The sequence below is a fragment of the Trachurus japonicus genome, chromosome 12, assembly GCF_045865225.1.
Source record: "Trachurus japonicus isolate A0001 chromosome 12, Traja_1.0".
Taxonomy (NCBI): Eukaryota; Metazoa; Chordata; class Actinopteri; order Carangiformes; family Carangidae; genus Trachurus; species Trachurus japonicus.
The window spans coordinates 29,844,331-29,858,804 of record NC_140918.1 but is presented as its reverse complement, the minus strand read 5'-3'; the positions used below and the strand labels follow the sequence as shown (position 1 = coordinate 29,858,804).

General features: G+C 42.8%; 1 protein-coding gene across 1 annotated transcript in view; it reads right to left on the bottom strand.

The window, feature by feature from the left end:
* The window catches only part of LOC146977766 (uncharacterized), a 39,005-nt gene extending 37,164 nt beyond the window's left edge, over nt 1-1,841 (bottom strand). Inside the window, exon 1 of the mRNA XM_085794206.1 lies at nt 1,590-1,841. Coding sequence (XP_085650332.1) covers nt 1,590-1,785 — 196 coding nt within the window. The 5' untranslated portion in view covers nt 1,786-1,841. The remainder of the gene's footprint in view (nt 1-1,589) is intronic.
* Between the last annotated feature and the right edge of the window lie 12,633 nt (nt 1,842-14,474).

Genomic DNA, 14,474 nt, shown 5'->3' with positions numbered 1-14,474 from the left:
TTTTTTTTAAACTCTACCGTTTTACTGTTATTAGGTTTAAAATTCTGGCCAATTAGGGCGCAGAACCGTTGAGTGACAGGTCCGGAGACCGCTGCTACGAGGCCAGTGGGCGGGCTCTCGGCCGGCCAACGGCCGCACCGCTCCAAATATGGCAAGTAGAATCCAACATGGCGCAGCTCAAACCCCCGTAGTAGCGGCACAAAACAGACTCACCAAAACCAATGGGTGACGTCACGGACGCTACGTCCATTCTTTTTACAGTCTATGGCTTCCACGTCCATTGAAATGCATTGCAGTTAGTCAGTTTTCATTCGTTTTTATATGTTTTTTCTTGACATTTTAAAGCAGATATCAGTGGAATGTTTTTGTTAATATAAGTCCTAAATAGTCCTATTTTCCGTCAGCAATCACTTACATGAAGTATTTCAGCCTAAACACGAGTCTCTCCGTCACTCTGCTCTGCTGTAACCCGAGGAGAAAATTTTCCTTGTGGGATACAAGTGTTATCCAATGAGGGGAGAGAACGGCATGAAGGGCTGTGTGTGCAGCCAAGGGATGCGCGTGAATGTGGTGACGTAGCACGAGGACCAATTGATGCCTGACAAGGGCGGGGGCTGCTAACTCATGGTGCGTTCAAGGAAACTCGTACTTTGTGTTTTTCCTTCTTGTGAAGTCATACCAGTTCGATCTGGTACGAGTTCACGGGTCGGAAGTTACGAGTGGCCGTTATAGGGAACTTTCACAGACAACAGGACGGTAAAAACACGAGCTACGGGTTACCTGGAACGCTACCAAGTCGTAGTTGTGACTTGAAGCTGTAACTTACGGTTTCAAAAGCCTGCCTTGAACACAGCATTAGCCGAAACGGCCGTGCCGCTGTTATCTGCTTTAAGTTTAAAATGGTCAAACGGTGTGCATGGGGTACATGCAACTCCCACACTAGGTATCCCGAGAGGCTGGGCCATGGGGTGGATTTTTTTTTACCTTTTCCCAAGCCACATCTCAACCAAGAGTAGTGTCTGCTCTGGATAAAGTTATGAGGTAGACCACAACACCAACTAAACGTGGATAAACTTAACAAGGATGTCTACATCTGTTCTAAGTTAAGTCAACAACGTATTTGAGGCAACATATTGTCAGAGATGTTTAGATGTTAGCCAGCATCACAACTAAGCATAAAGCCCGCTAGCTTAATGCTAACGCATAATGCAAAACGCCATAGACAGGCTAACAGAAGTTAGCCCGTCGCTATTGGCGTTTCGTGGCAAACGGCAGCCATAGCAGTAAAGCTAAATTAAGTTTTGGTGACTTCCAGATGATATTTAATCTTTCTGTCTCCAAAAACCATCAATTGCCTCCTGTGAAATGTCTCCTACTGTGACAGCTGCCATAGAGCCTTCACTGAATGTTGACTGTTTGTCCGAGTGAGTGGAGGGGGCGGGGCTTAGCCATAGGTCAATTCTTGATCGCGACATAAAATTAACCCCCCCCCCCGAAGTTAAAAGATAAATGTAGTAGGCCTACAACATGTCCTCTTTCTCTACAAACCACAACTCTGAGGCCCATTGATTTAAAACTGAATCACCAACCGGTTTTGTTGTTTGTTGTGACTCGAGGCTGCAGGAGAACATCCAGCATGTTCCTCTGCCGCTCGATCTCCTGTCTGAAGCCCGAAGCCTCCGCCTCGTAGCCGGCTACGACTCTGTCGACGGCCGCTAAGATTTCCTGGGAGACGGCGGTGAGTCTCTCGGTAACGAATCCTCTCAGAAACTCGACCTCAGACATTTTATTCTAACTCTTTGTTGTTCCTGGAGGAGACCGACTCGTTTCCTGCTGCTAGACTCTCTTCCAGTTTGGGCACGTCACGTGCATAGATCCACCAGTCGGCAACCAAGGGAACGCCCACAAAAACGTCACTTCCTGGAGGCATGCGCCAGCACCATAGACTGTAAAAAGAATTCAATTCAATTCAAATAACTTCATGTATCCCAGAGGAGTAATTTAACAGCACACTGATCATTATTCTGGGCATGTAAATGCACTCAATGAAAAAATGTTACTGTTTTGATAATTTAGAAATGATGAATTTAACACATCATGTTTCTATTTCCAGTTTACAATTGACTCTGGAGAGGACCCTGTGGCACTGGAGTGTATGGCATGTTCCTGTGCCGCAGGTAAAGCTCTGTGTAATCACATGGTAGCTCTGCTAATTTTAGACAGCACACTACAGTACCTTGGGGTTCAAGACTGTGCCATTGCCACTGTCCTGCACCAGCATGCTGCAGACCTGGCACCGGAACAAGGACACAGGTCAGATATTTATATTTACTACTCTTGAAAATGTAGGACTTGCAGTTCTCATTGCCTGTAGTATTATTATTATAGGGAATTGCACCAGAGGCAACAAATGATATGACAGTGTGTAAGCCCAAAACAAAAAGAAGTGTAAGGACTGGTGCAAAGTGCACACTGTACAGAGCATGCTGGTGAGTTTGAATGAGTTTTACTCTCCTCCTTATACTCTTCTATTCTCATCTTATGTCCTGTCTTTGTTTACTCTCATCCTCTTTGCTCTCATTTACTCTTTCTCTATTTTTGTCAGGGCCTCTTCCAGATCCTCATATGATGGCCAGTGGAGAAAAACCCAAAGACATTCATCCACAACCAGGGTTATGCAAACTGCTGCATGGGCTTGAGAACCTTAATTTGGTCGACTCTAAATTTGGCCCTGTGCCATTTGGCTCTGTCCTTTCTTACCAATGCCCTCCTGAAATAAGTAAAGACTGTATTAGACACCCTGATGCCCCTGCGTTTCCGCAGTTACCTGTTGATGGCTACAGTTTTAAATTCCCAGGAAATTATGAGCTCAATTACAAGCAACAATGCCACCTGGAGGGCCTGAAGGTAAGTGAAGTAATATTCATGCAATTAAATATATGACCACAAATTTTACATTTGACCCCTAAAAAGCAGATACTGCGCTCTGCTGCCAGATTTCCTCAAAAAGAAATACAGGTAATGCTGAGGCAAAGTGCAGTAACTACAATGATGTTGTTCTTCAAGCTTTTCATTACTCACTTGGCATGCCTTCTTCTATTTCAATCTTTGCATAATCATCATCATCATCATGACCACCACCACCATCATCATTATCTTCACTTTTGTTGCCATAGTAATGGCTGTATTTTTGAATGAATGATGTAACAGTAGGCTGAACGTTATTAACTTAAGTTGTATCTGCAAATCCTTACTTCTTTCAATGTCTGGATAATTGTAGTGTGTTTTTAGTTTGTATTTTTTTTCATGCATGGTTTTCTTTCTTCAGGAAAAACTGCAACAAGTGGATCTTCTCATAATGTGCAAAACTTAAGGACAAAGAGAGAGGGCATTTCACAAATTTATTATCAAAATCGACCCATAATGCAACAGCAAAAACATCACATGGGTTAGCTCAACTTCTCCAAATACATATTCTTTTTTTCTTTTCTTTTTGAAAACACTTCACACAATTTTTTTTTATTTTTGTCAATAAAGGTTTGAAAAATAAAACTGTTGTCCACAGGTGAAGATAAGTGAAGCATTGTTACAGGCCATGTGTTTGTTTGTCTGCTTGTGCTCTTGTTTTTATCCAGGTTCTCTGAGTTCCTGAGGCTGACTGTGGTCAATGGCCCCTAGCAGGCAAACAAACACAATACTAACATAACACGGCATGTAACAAGCATTAAACCCTGTTTATACAACAACACAGACATAAATATGTACATTATTTACAACCAGCGACACCTGAAGGCAACACAGGAAACTCACAGAATTAACCGTTGAATTTAATTGATCAGTGTATTTGCTGTTACACCTCAGGATCAGACTGTCACAAGTTCATCACACAGCTTCTTCCTTTGCTGCAGCTTTAAAATTATTATTATTATTGAAAACAATAAACACAAACAGACAAACACATGAACAGACAAACAGAAACAAAACAAAAAACAGACAATCAAAAAACAACACCGGGGGAAGGAAGAAAAAAAAAGAAAGGGGGGGGGGGGATTGTTTCCACTGTGCAGTTGGTGGAAGGTGTGTCAAAATGAAAAAAACACAAGTCCCAAAACCTAGATGTTGCATACGTATGTACTCGCGCGCACACACACACACACACACACACACACACACACACACACACACACACACTTTGTAGGGAGGGAGGGGCGGGGGGGGGGGTTGCAGCTCCTAGAGCAGGGGCGGGGTCAGTGGTACTGGACATGGGCCTGCTGATGGAGTCCACCTTCATCTGCAGAGAGAGGGAGAGAGGGAGAGAAAAGGGGTTAAGGGTCAGGTCACATTAAAAATTGCTGACTCAACATAACAAATGTTAATTCATACAGATGCACTTACCCACTAATCAGACTTCCACAGCCAGAGACCTCCAAAAGACCTGACGGGTTGGAGGCATCAGGGGGCAGAGCTTTTTTATTATGTCGTCTTTTTTGTCTTTCTCAACCCCCTTGTCCCTAGAGCGAAGGGGTTGTGGGAACCCAAGGCAAAAATTTTTCTTCAGGAAATCCAGTGACATGAATTCTTCTTGGTCATGGCTCATCTTCACCCACATCTCCCTCGAGCCCCTCCGGAACTGGATTTGTGCCATCCTCGCCAGGTGTGGTGCTGACTTTAGCTTGGCCACACTGTGTCCACTTTGCCATCTCAGGATATCCTTGTTTTTCATCTCCACCACATCCACCTTTCCTAAGTTGGAGGAGCAAACAACAGACTTGAAATCCTCGAAGTCGAAGACCACACCTCCAGGCTGCCTCTTCATTTGCTGCTCCACCCCGTGGTGGACACTATCGGCGCTCATGAAAGTGTGCCCTGGCTCGAAATATTTCAGGGTCACATCTTTTATGGCAGTTGCATCATCATTGATGACAGAGGTCAGTGTTGTGAATAGGCACCAATTCTTATTCTGTGCTGTGCAATTGTCCATCCAATAAATTACATGAGGGACATCCCGCTCCTTCATCAGCGCAGCTACATAGTCCGACGCCACCTCCTCTGCTTTCCTGCTGCCTATTCCCTCATGCCAAATCACAGAGATATTTTTTTTCTTTGCTGCACACTTCTTGCCAACAGTGGCGAAGGTCTCATGAAAGACAGTGATCCGTCTTGTAAAGACAGCTGTCTTTACCCCAGGCATGCGAGGGAGCATGATGACCTTTTGAAGGTCAACACTTCGGATGGTTGTTTCCTCTGTTGGCTCCCTCGCTGCATCGCTTCTGTAGTGCTGCCTGGATGTGTCTGCACGTTCCTTGTGCTCCCTCCACGTGGCACAGAGAAGACACTCTGTGCCAGCAGGGCCTTCTTGGTTGGAGAGATGTTCTGCCTTTACATGAGCATCATGGAGCAGGCAGTGCTCACACTGCTCCTCTCCCAGTTTGGTAAAACTGATATTTTTTCGCTTCACTTCCCTCCTGTAAGTGTCATATGAGCACTTTTCACTGCAGTGACTTGTTTGATAAGCACTGTACATTGTTTTGATGGTGACGTCACTTGGGAGATACCGGCGGAGGGGGGCGTGCTCTCTCCGGTAGTGGCTGATGGTGGGATTGAAGGATTCTATGTGCTCATGGATTGGGGCCAGATTTAATTTATTATGGGGCTCGTGTTTTCCTCTTTTGTCTTTGGGGGGTATCTGGATGGAGGAGGTGCTTTTGCCAATTACTGTTGTTATAAATCTGTTGTTTTTTGGGTGATAACCCAGGGTGGTTAAAAAAAAGGTTTTACACACTTCTTCTTCCACACCAGAGTCATCAGTGAAGGTGTACTTTAGGGACTTGCCTCGTCGAGTAGGACCTGATGTCGTCGGCCTTTTGGGGTTGCGTTGTGTCACATGATAAAAAACAAATGCACGTTTGTCCGTGTTACTCATTTTGTTGTAGGATGAAAACGTCTTGCTCACGCCGATCTTCAGATATTTGCGTGGTACACCTCTTCCTACACGAGAACCCACAGGGCTTACCCATCCTCGGGCTTTTCCGACATTCTCGCCTTTCTTCTTCTCTGTCATCTCTGTTGGAATTTCCATTGCAATTTACTGTGACATAATCATCGCTGTCACCTTTGCCATCCAGGTCAGGCACGTATTGATCATCATCATCTTCCCCCTCAACCTCATACTCCGACTCCTCCATGTCCTGGTTCTCCTCAGTGCGGTTGATGGTGACATCTTTCTCGCCAGGTACCTCCATCAACTCCACATTCTCGTCCAATAGATTAAATACATATTCTCTATTAAGAGATGCAAACAACTCATCCAGGGATTCAGCTTCTGGATCAACTGTTTTTTCATTTTTCAGAGGACTTTGTTCTGCAAGAAAAAAGAAAAAAATGGTTGTAATGACTAGGAGTGGCAATAGCAATACATCAAAGTATGTTAACTTTGTCAAACGCTTAATGTGTGTACTGTACTGGCATATAATAATAGTGAATTACATTTTTATGTACGTATGTTTGTAGCCTACACACATAGGCTACATAGCCTACATACATACGTCTATATTCATTTATCTGCTTATTTTCATTTACAAATGATTGATCATAGTTATGATAGTAAAAATAAAACAAATAACAAACAAGTAACAAAGTGCTTCACATGGTAACAATAATGGTTATAAAAGATGAAAGAGTCATGATAATGATGATAATAACAATAATATAATGATGATGATTGTTCTTGTATTCTTTATTTTTGTCACTGTTACATAGTTGTTGTGCTGTACATGCTTACTGTACCATCACATAATAAGTGCTTTTTAGACAATCTGGCTGAAAAGAGAAAGGTCCTGAACCATCTCATAGTGGGTGAGATGATGAGAAATAACCTGTTGCAGCATGATGAGCAACCTGTTATGACAATAGCCTGGTGGTTAAGCATTTTGTTAATTATTTGGTTTTACAACATGGGACCGCGGGTTCGATTCTCGGACCCGACACACTTGCTGTTTTCATGTTATGATTTATTACTGATACAGAAATAGAATCCGTTTACCCAGCGGATTCTCTAATTGAAACGTTTAACAAGAGACGATGGGTAAACATACATGATTAAAAATGTATAATGAAAAATACGCCATGATGAAAATGATAACATTGGTGCATGACACCCAGGGGTCAAAGCCAGGGGGCGCACTACTTTGGGTCCGTGTTATGTGTTATGCTTTCCTAAGGAGACTGAACGGGAGACATCATCAGCTACCATGAATGGTCAAAGTACTAGTAAGTTTATTGTTTAATGTTGCTACAGCTCAAAAAACATCTTTCACATCATACCATTACTACAAATGGCACTAAAACGATTTGAAAGTTGTAGCAACATTAAACAATAAACTTACTTTGAGCAGCAAGTGTGTTGGGTCCGGGAATCGAACCCGCGGTCCCATGGTGTAAAACCAAATAATTAACAAAAGGCCTAACCACTAGGTTATCGTCACAACTGTTTTTTTTTCTTTTTTTAAGATGCATGACATATACACCGCTAATATTGGATTAAAAAAAAAAAACTTTTGTTAACATCACAGCAGATGTCTGGGGAACAGGACGTGTGACTGTTGTGTGCACTTTCTGGTCATATTTGGACTTGTACTATTTCTCATCATCTCACAAACTATGAGACGGCTCAGGAAAAAAAAACACATCTAAACTACGATAACTCTTTTTAGGATTATGTGATTATTTGGCCACTACAGTGAGTGGATGAGGTTAGGCGATAGGGGGCTGTTATTTGCTCTGATTCAGCGTCAGTGTTGGAGTCCTTGGGGCTTGGTGAGTGTCTCTGGTTTAACATTCACGCTACACTCTCCCGTACTACGTACTGATAACACGCCCCTATAGAGACACCATCACAACCTTATGGGTCCGAGGTCCAGCACAACCTTTAGTGTAGTGTTTAGCAAAAGTGTGTAGACCTAACGTCATGTGCTAGTAACAACCATGGATGTATTATATTAACAGTAACAACCCGCCGGAGCTAAGGTTAGCTAGCTACCGGAGCTAACATAGCTAGCTAATGTTGTCGCCGATGGATTTAACCGGATGTTTACAGATTTTTACGCTGGTTTGCGCAAAATACGTAACGTTAGCCAGTATACGTAACTTTATCTGGATATTTCCTTTTCAGTGCCAGTTCAACCATCCTCTTTCCTCTTGATGCATGGTCGATGTCGGGAGACTAGTTTTGGACTGGTGATCAGTGAGTGGGAAATAAATATCAGATCCCAGTTACTGCGGTCTGGCTACGGAGATTAACACTGTTGGCTTATTTGGCGCTCAAAAATCAAAGGGGGTGAAAAAGAGGCAAACCGCAGTAACTACAGTCGGTGTGTATTAGAGCGCAGTAACTGCAGGTGAAGTACAGGGGAAAAGAGGCAGAGCGCAGTAACTGCATCTACTGCGGTTTGGCTCAGTTTTAAGTGTGATTTTGTACAGGGAATAAGAGGCAGAGTGCAGTAACTGAATTTACTGCAGTCTGGCACAGTTTTGAGTGTGATTTTGTACAGGGAAACAGATACAGATTGCAGTAACTACATTTACTGCGGTCTGGCTTAGTTTCAAGAGTGGTTTTGTAGTTACTGCAATTTTTCATACCTCATATCTCTAAAACTGAGCAACATTGACCGCTGAAAATTTTAAACAAGATAAAACATTTATTGAAAAGTTCAATTTCACAAAAAAAAATCAATTTCGAATTTTCGGTAGTTACTGCGGTCTGGCTTAGCAGGGCAGAGCAGTCAGAATGCCAGTTATGGACCCTGGTACGCAAACCCTGACTCACAGCCAGCCGATTCCACGAGATATGCCATGTTCGCGGGGAGTCCTCTCAAAGCCTTTGCTTCTCACATCCTGAGGGGATCCTGCGGCAGTATTCAGATTTCTGTGATGTCTCTGTGACACCTTCTGGTGTAATAATACACCCAGACGCACCTCACCTTGGGGCGAGCCCTGACGCCAAAGTCTTCAACCCGTGCGAAGAACCACCATTTGGCCTGGCAGAGGTCAAGACCTGCGATGTAGAAAGTGTTCAACAAGTGAAACGCCTGACCACAGTTCAAGGCAAAGCCTACTTACGCAAGACACACAAATATACCAGGTGCAGGGACAACTGCCCATAAGTGGACTTCAGTGGTGTGATTTTGTTACTGATACGCACACTGACATCACCGTAGAACAAATCTTTAGAGATGAGGAGCTTATCCTGTCCATGCGCCAAGAGTTCTACTTCAACATCTACATGGACGTCTTCTTATGCAGTAAAAATGACTCTGTGTGCTCTGTATGCATGTAGGTATGTGGATGTGGGCGTGTGTGTGTGTGGATGTGGATGTGTGCAAGCATGCATGCATAACGAACATGCATGCATGCATGTGTATGTGTGCGCGTGTGTAGGTATGTACTGTATGTAGATATGTAGAGGTGTGAGCATGCATTATTCCATGTATTCATTTTCCTTTTGTGTATGCCAGTTCCTCCTACACCAAAAGTGAAAAAATGGTTTAGATGGTTTTTAAATGGTTTCAAAATGTTTTAGTTTTCTATTTTTTATGTAAAAAAGTTTAATGTAAAAGGTGTACTCATTTACAGTACAGCGTTGCTATGTTTGTGGACTGTGGCGTGAGCAATTTTCAAACTGTTGAATACTGATCGACACACTTTTGTGAATGATGTCACAATATTATATTAAAGATGGGTGTTTATACAAGGACACTGAATCAGTGATTTATAAACTTGTGAACATTAGTCATGTAGTTGCTGGGGAGCATACGTCAGTCCGACTGCCCACAAGTCCGACGGCTCATTTCTCCGACTACCCATTCTACAGTGTTGAGGTTAGGTTTAGGGTAAGGTTAAGGGTTAGGGCTACTTAAGTCGGAGAAGTATGGTCGGAGTCGGAGAAATGGGTGGTCGGAGAAATGGGTAGTCGGACAGACGTCATGCGCCCGTAGTTGCTTAGTTCAAACACCTTAGAATCAAAGTACCCATTTACTGAATAATACATTATTGTTTTTGTGTTTTTACTTTATTGTAGTCATCCTCACCCCACCTAGAATCTTTTTTTAAAAACAGCATTTCATTTTTTTGTACAAACAGCATTGTATTTTTTTGTACAACAGTATTTTATTTTCAAAACAGCATTTTATTTTCATCAGTTCACTTAACATTTACATGCAACCATTTACAGTACACAGGGCCACAGCTGTACAGTCACTTGCAGGAAGGTCCAAAATAGGAAGCCTTAGACTGGTTTGTCCCCTTTGATATCAAGAGGTCCCTGGTAGTTAGACATCAGGCAACAGATGGCCCAGAGCTGATTGACATCCTACCATAGAGAGTGGAACAAGCCCATCCCAAATGTGGTACTCCTTGACCCTGCGTATGGCCCTTTTCCACTAGGACCCTCAGTCGAGCAATAGGGTCTTCTGAGTGTCTTCCTTGCTGAGCTGGGTGGACTTTTTTAATGGAGGAATGATGAGTTTTACCCCCACCTCTGACAGCATCTTCTCAATCAGGTTTGTCCGCCATTACCTCATCCCCTGGCTGGAGTAGCTGTAGAAGGTGTGATCGCTTTGTTATTTCAATGTCTGAAACAGAGCCAGTGTACAGTGTAGAAACAAATGTGATAACACCACATGGCGCAACACCAATCAGACCCTTGAAGGTGGTGTGATTTTTGTAGCTTGAGAATGTCTCTGACTGTAATGAGAGGGAAGATGCTGTTTCACAGCGGATCTCAGTGCAGTCAATGATGACTCTGAGCTGAGGACAGTAGAGCCTGAATTTGTCAGGCATTGTGGCCTGCACTTGCTCTCTTCCATCCATGATGGTAGTGATCCCAGAACCAGGTATTGCACAAAACTTAGATAAGGGATTAAGCCTGGGTTTGTTGGTTATCCTGGCTGAATTTAGCCTCAAGTCGGTTGTTCAAAAGCAGGCTAAATCTATCCTGGTCAAGTTACTGTGGCGATTTATTCTCTGCAGCTAGCCTGCTCCAGACCAGGCTAACAGCCAGGCTAAGTTGATTCTGTTGTCTTTATCTGTGAGGTCAGCAGTCACTCTGATCAGAAATCAATGTGTTTCATACAGTTATTCCATGTTCTTATGTACATATTGGCCTGATTTCTAAACAAACTAAATACATTTACAAATCTGTGTCCATCTATGCTTTATTTTCTATGACCACGAGTAGAACTACTACATCACCGGCTTCTCATAAAAAGCAATGGAGCAAAAATAGCATATAGATTTATTTATTGGCCTAAATATTGGTTGAGGTAAGAAAATAAGAATAAAATTGAGTGAGTGTGAGCAGCCACCTTCCAAATAATCTATACACCTCATGTGAACATTGTTATCAGCAATTTATTGAAGCAGACTGCATAATGTTTTTATATTTAATTCATTTTAACCTGTTGCACTTTTGCTGTATGAACTTGTATTACTTGTTATGTACTTCAGATTATAAGGAAATTGTGCAATGAATCAGCTTCCACTGCTCATCATTAAGGCAAAGTGCACAGCTGTTCATTTGTGAAAGGAACTTGAGTTGTGATTAGTTTTCAGTCTGCTCTCTCTGAGCTTCATGACAGCAGCAGGGCTTTTTTTTTTTTTAAGAGGTGAGTCACCTGACATCAGCATTAAGATCCGCTGTTGATTGGAGGAAAGTGGCCACACCTGTCCTCTCATCGGTGAATCTGTGATCAATCTCTGTGGTCTACTGACGAGAGAATAAATTAAACCTGGCTTGACCAAGCCGCTGCTCCTCAGCCTGGCTCGGCGTTCGTGCAACCAATTAAACCAAGATGCGCCGATCAGATTAGGTCAAGCCGCGCTTGCTCAGTTATCCTGGATTTCTTTATTCTACTTTTGGTAGAGGTAGCTTGTCCACGTTAGAATGATGCGACTAACAGACGACACACTGACCTCAAAGAGAGATGACAAGGTCTTCTCCTGAAGCCCAGCTGCTACGCGACAGAGGAACATGAGCAGTTCATCTATCAGTTCAAGCTTTCGCTGTGGGCTAGGTATCACTTCCGCTGCTCGCTGTGCTTTAGACCAGTAGACAAGCCTCGATGCAGAGGGGTAAACAGACTCCCAAAACACAGTGAAGACCTTCTTGGAGCTGAATCTCGTGTAGTTACGGTAGTCCTCATCAGTGACACAGAACCTAGAAATCAGTGGCTGCTGATTCTTCAGTGTCAGCTGCCGGATTTCGTGTTCCAGTGTAACCACTTGCACCTTCAACTGCTGAATCATCCTAGTAGCACTGTCCATTTCACCTTTAGAGGACAAAAGAGCATACACCTTATTTGGCTCACTTATCTGTTTTCAGTCTGTTTCAGTTTTGACGAGAAGAAATCAATGGTTGGCTAAACTAAACCGTGAAAACTTCACCGTCAGTAAATATTCCAAAATATGTGAGGTGAGTTGTTTTTACTTAACAGTATTATCTCTGAGTTCTCCTAATATTTGCATGAATTGAATCGTTATTGATACTGGTGTATAGTCTGGAATGTGTGTGGGAATAAAACTAAAATGAACCATTCTGTAGGAACACTTGGAAGAAGACCAGTTCCTTAGAACACCTCAAGCAAGGCAGAGATTGAAGGATCATGCTGTACCAACAATTTTCTTCCATCGCCCCAAACCCAAGAGGAGGAAGGCTCCTGGTCTTAGGGCAACCAAAGAGTTTTTCAAAGAGGAGAGCACAGACCACACATACAGTGGCAGAAAGAGTTTTGGTGTGATAGTATTAAAGTGACCCTTCACTGATTAGCAACCGCTTTTTCAGTAAATCAAACTTTTTCTGTATTTTTCAGAATGCTAGTTAATTAATGCTGTGACTTTTTGCAGCTCACCCCTTCCACTAAAACTCAGAGATCCGGTGTGTCGTTTTAAGCCAGCTGCTAATAAGTGAAGTGGTCATTTATTTCAGAATTTCAGAATCAGTGATAAACTGACTAAATGACACCCCTGTAACACTAGTGGTGTCATTTCATCATTCCAGATGTTGAGAAAAGAAGTAAGAGAAACGAAAGTAAGGGAAGAGAGCAAAAACAAACTGTGATGAGATGGAAAGAAGGGAAAGTGGTGGACGACATAAACTATTCATTTAAAAAAAAAAAAATTGAATTATTTACTTGAAAATCATTGCTCATCCCTGTCACCTGTGCCACCATAGTAAAACTGATAGACGTCAATCAGCTGATTAGCAGACGTAGGTCGTAGCAGTTTTCTGACACCGTCAGAATTTAATTGCAGGTCGTCTTTGGTCGCAAGACGCTGACAACGGCCGTCGTAGAACCTGTCTCACCACGACCAAAGATTTTGCCACGATTCTCCTACGATGGTCGTCTTTCGTCTGCGACAGCCCAAAATTGCACAGTGTGTACAGGGCATTAAAGAAGAAAAAGAAGAACTATCGACCACTCCAGAGTTCCCCCTCACTTCTTGAGTTTGAGTTTATTTATTCAGCACACATTTAAATTTAATGGTGCAAGGAGGGAACGAAGCCGGTTGGCTTGTACATAAGTTCCACCCCTATAACAAATTACAGCAAGACAAATTTCAATGGCTAACAAATAAACATAGAGAAAAAAAGAGATAAAAGAGATAAAGTGCATACATAATCAATGTTATATGAGCAAAATGAACAGAAATTAGAAAAAAATAAAGAGATAAAGTGCTTCTGTTCATGTAAAGAGTGAGGAGGAGAAACCTCAGTCCCTACAACCTCATCAAAGACAGGCAGAGCCTCCATCCAGCAGCTCAGCTGAACAGATAGAGGTTGATAGAGACCACTGTGGACGATCTGAACCAGTCAGGAACTCAGATCAACATGAAGATCTTCAACCAGATACAGATGATGAGGTCTCAGAGTCGTCCTCTGAGACTGATGACAGTGATGATGACTGGAGAGAAACCAGAGCACCTGAGTCTGGTTTGAACAGTGAAGCTGTTCATGTAAGTGATGAAGAATGTAACACTGGTAAGAAGTCTCACTGTAAGAAGTCTCCCCGCTGCTCAGAGTGTGGGAAAACATTTAGCAAAACCTCGGTTTTGAAGATACACATGAGGGTCCATACAGGAGAGAAACCAATTGAATGTGCTACCTGTGGTAGGGTAAACAATTTAGACATTGAAGGTGTTTCAATAATCACTTGAGACTCTACACACAGGAGAAACCATTTAATTGTGCTATTTGTGGGAAAGGATTACCCAGAAGAAAACTCTTTCGTTTGCGTTTACTCAAAACCATCTCATATTAGGACATCTGCACAGCCTAAACAGTCCTGTATTGAATTTGTCTGGGGCGTGCTCTCACATTCACACGATGCACGCGGACGTGACCGGACTATATCCCTTCAGGACACTTGGATTGCCGCGGACGAGCAGTAAGGAGGAATATTAGAGGGTTTTAGTGTAGTTGG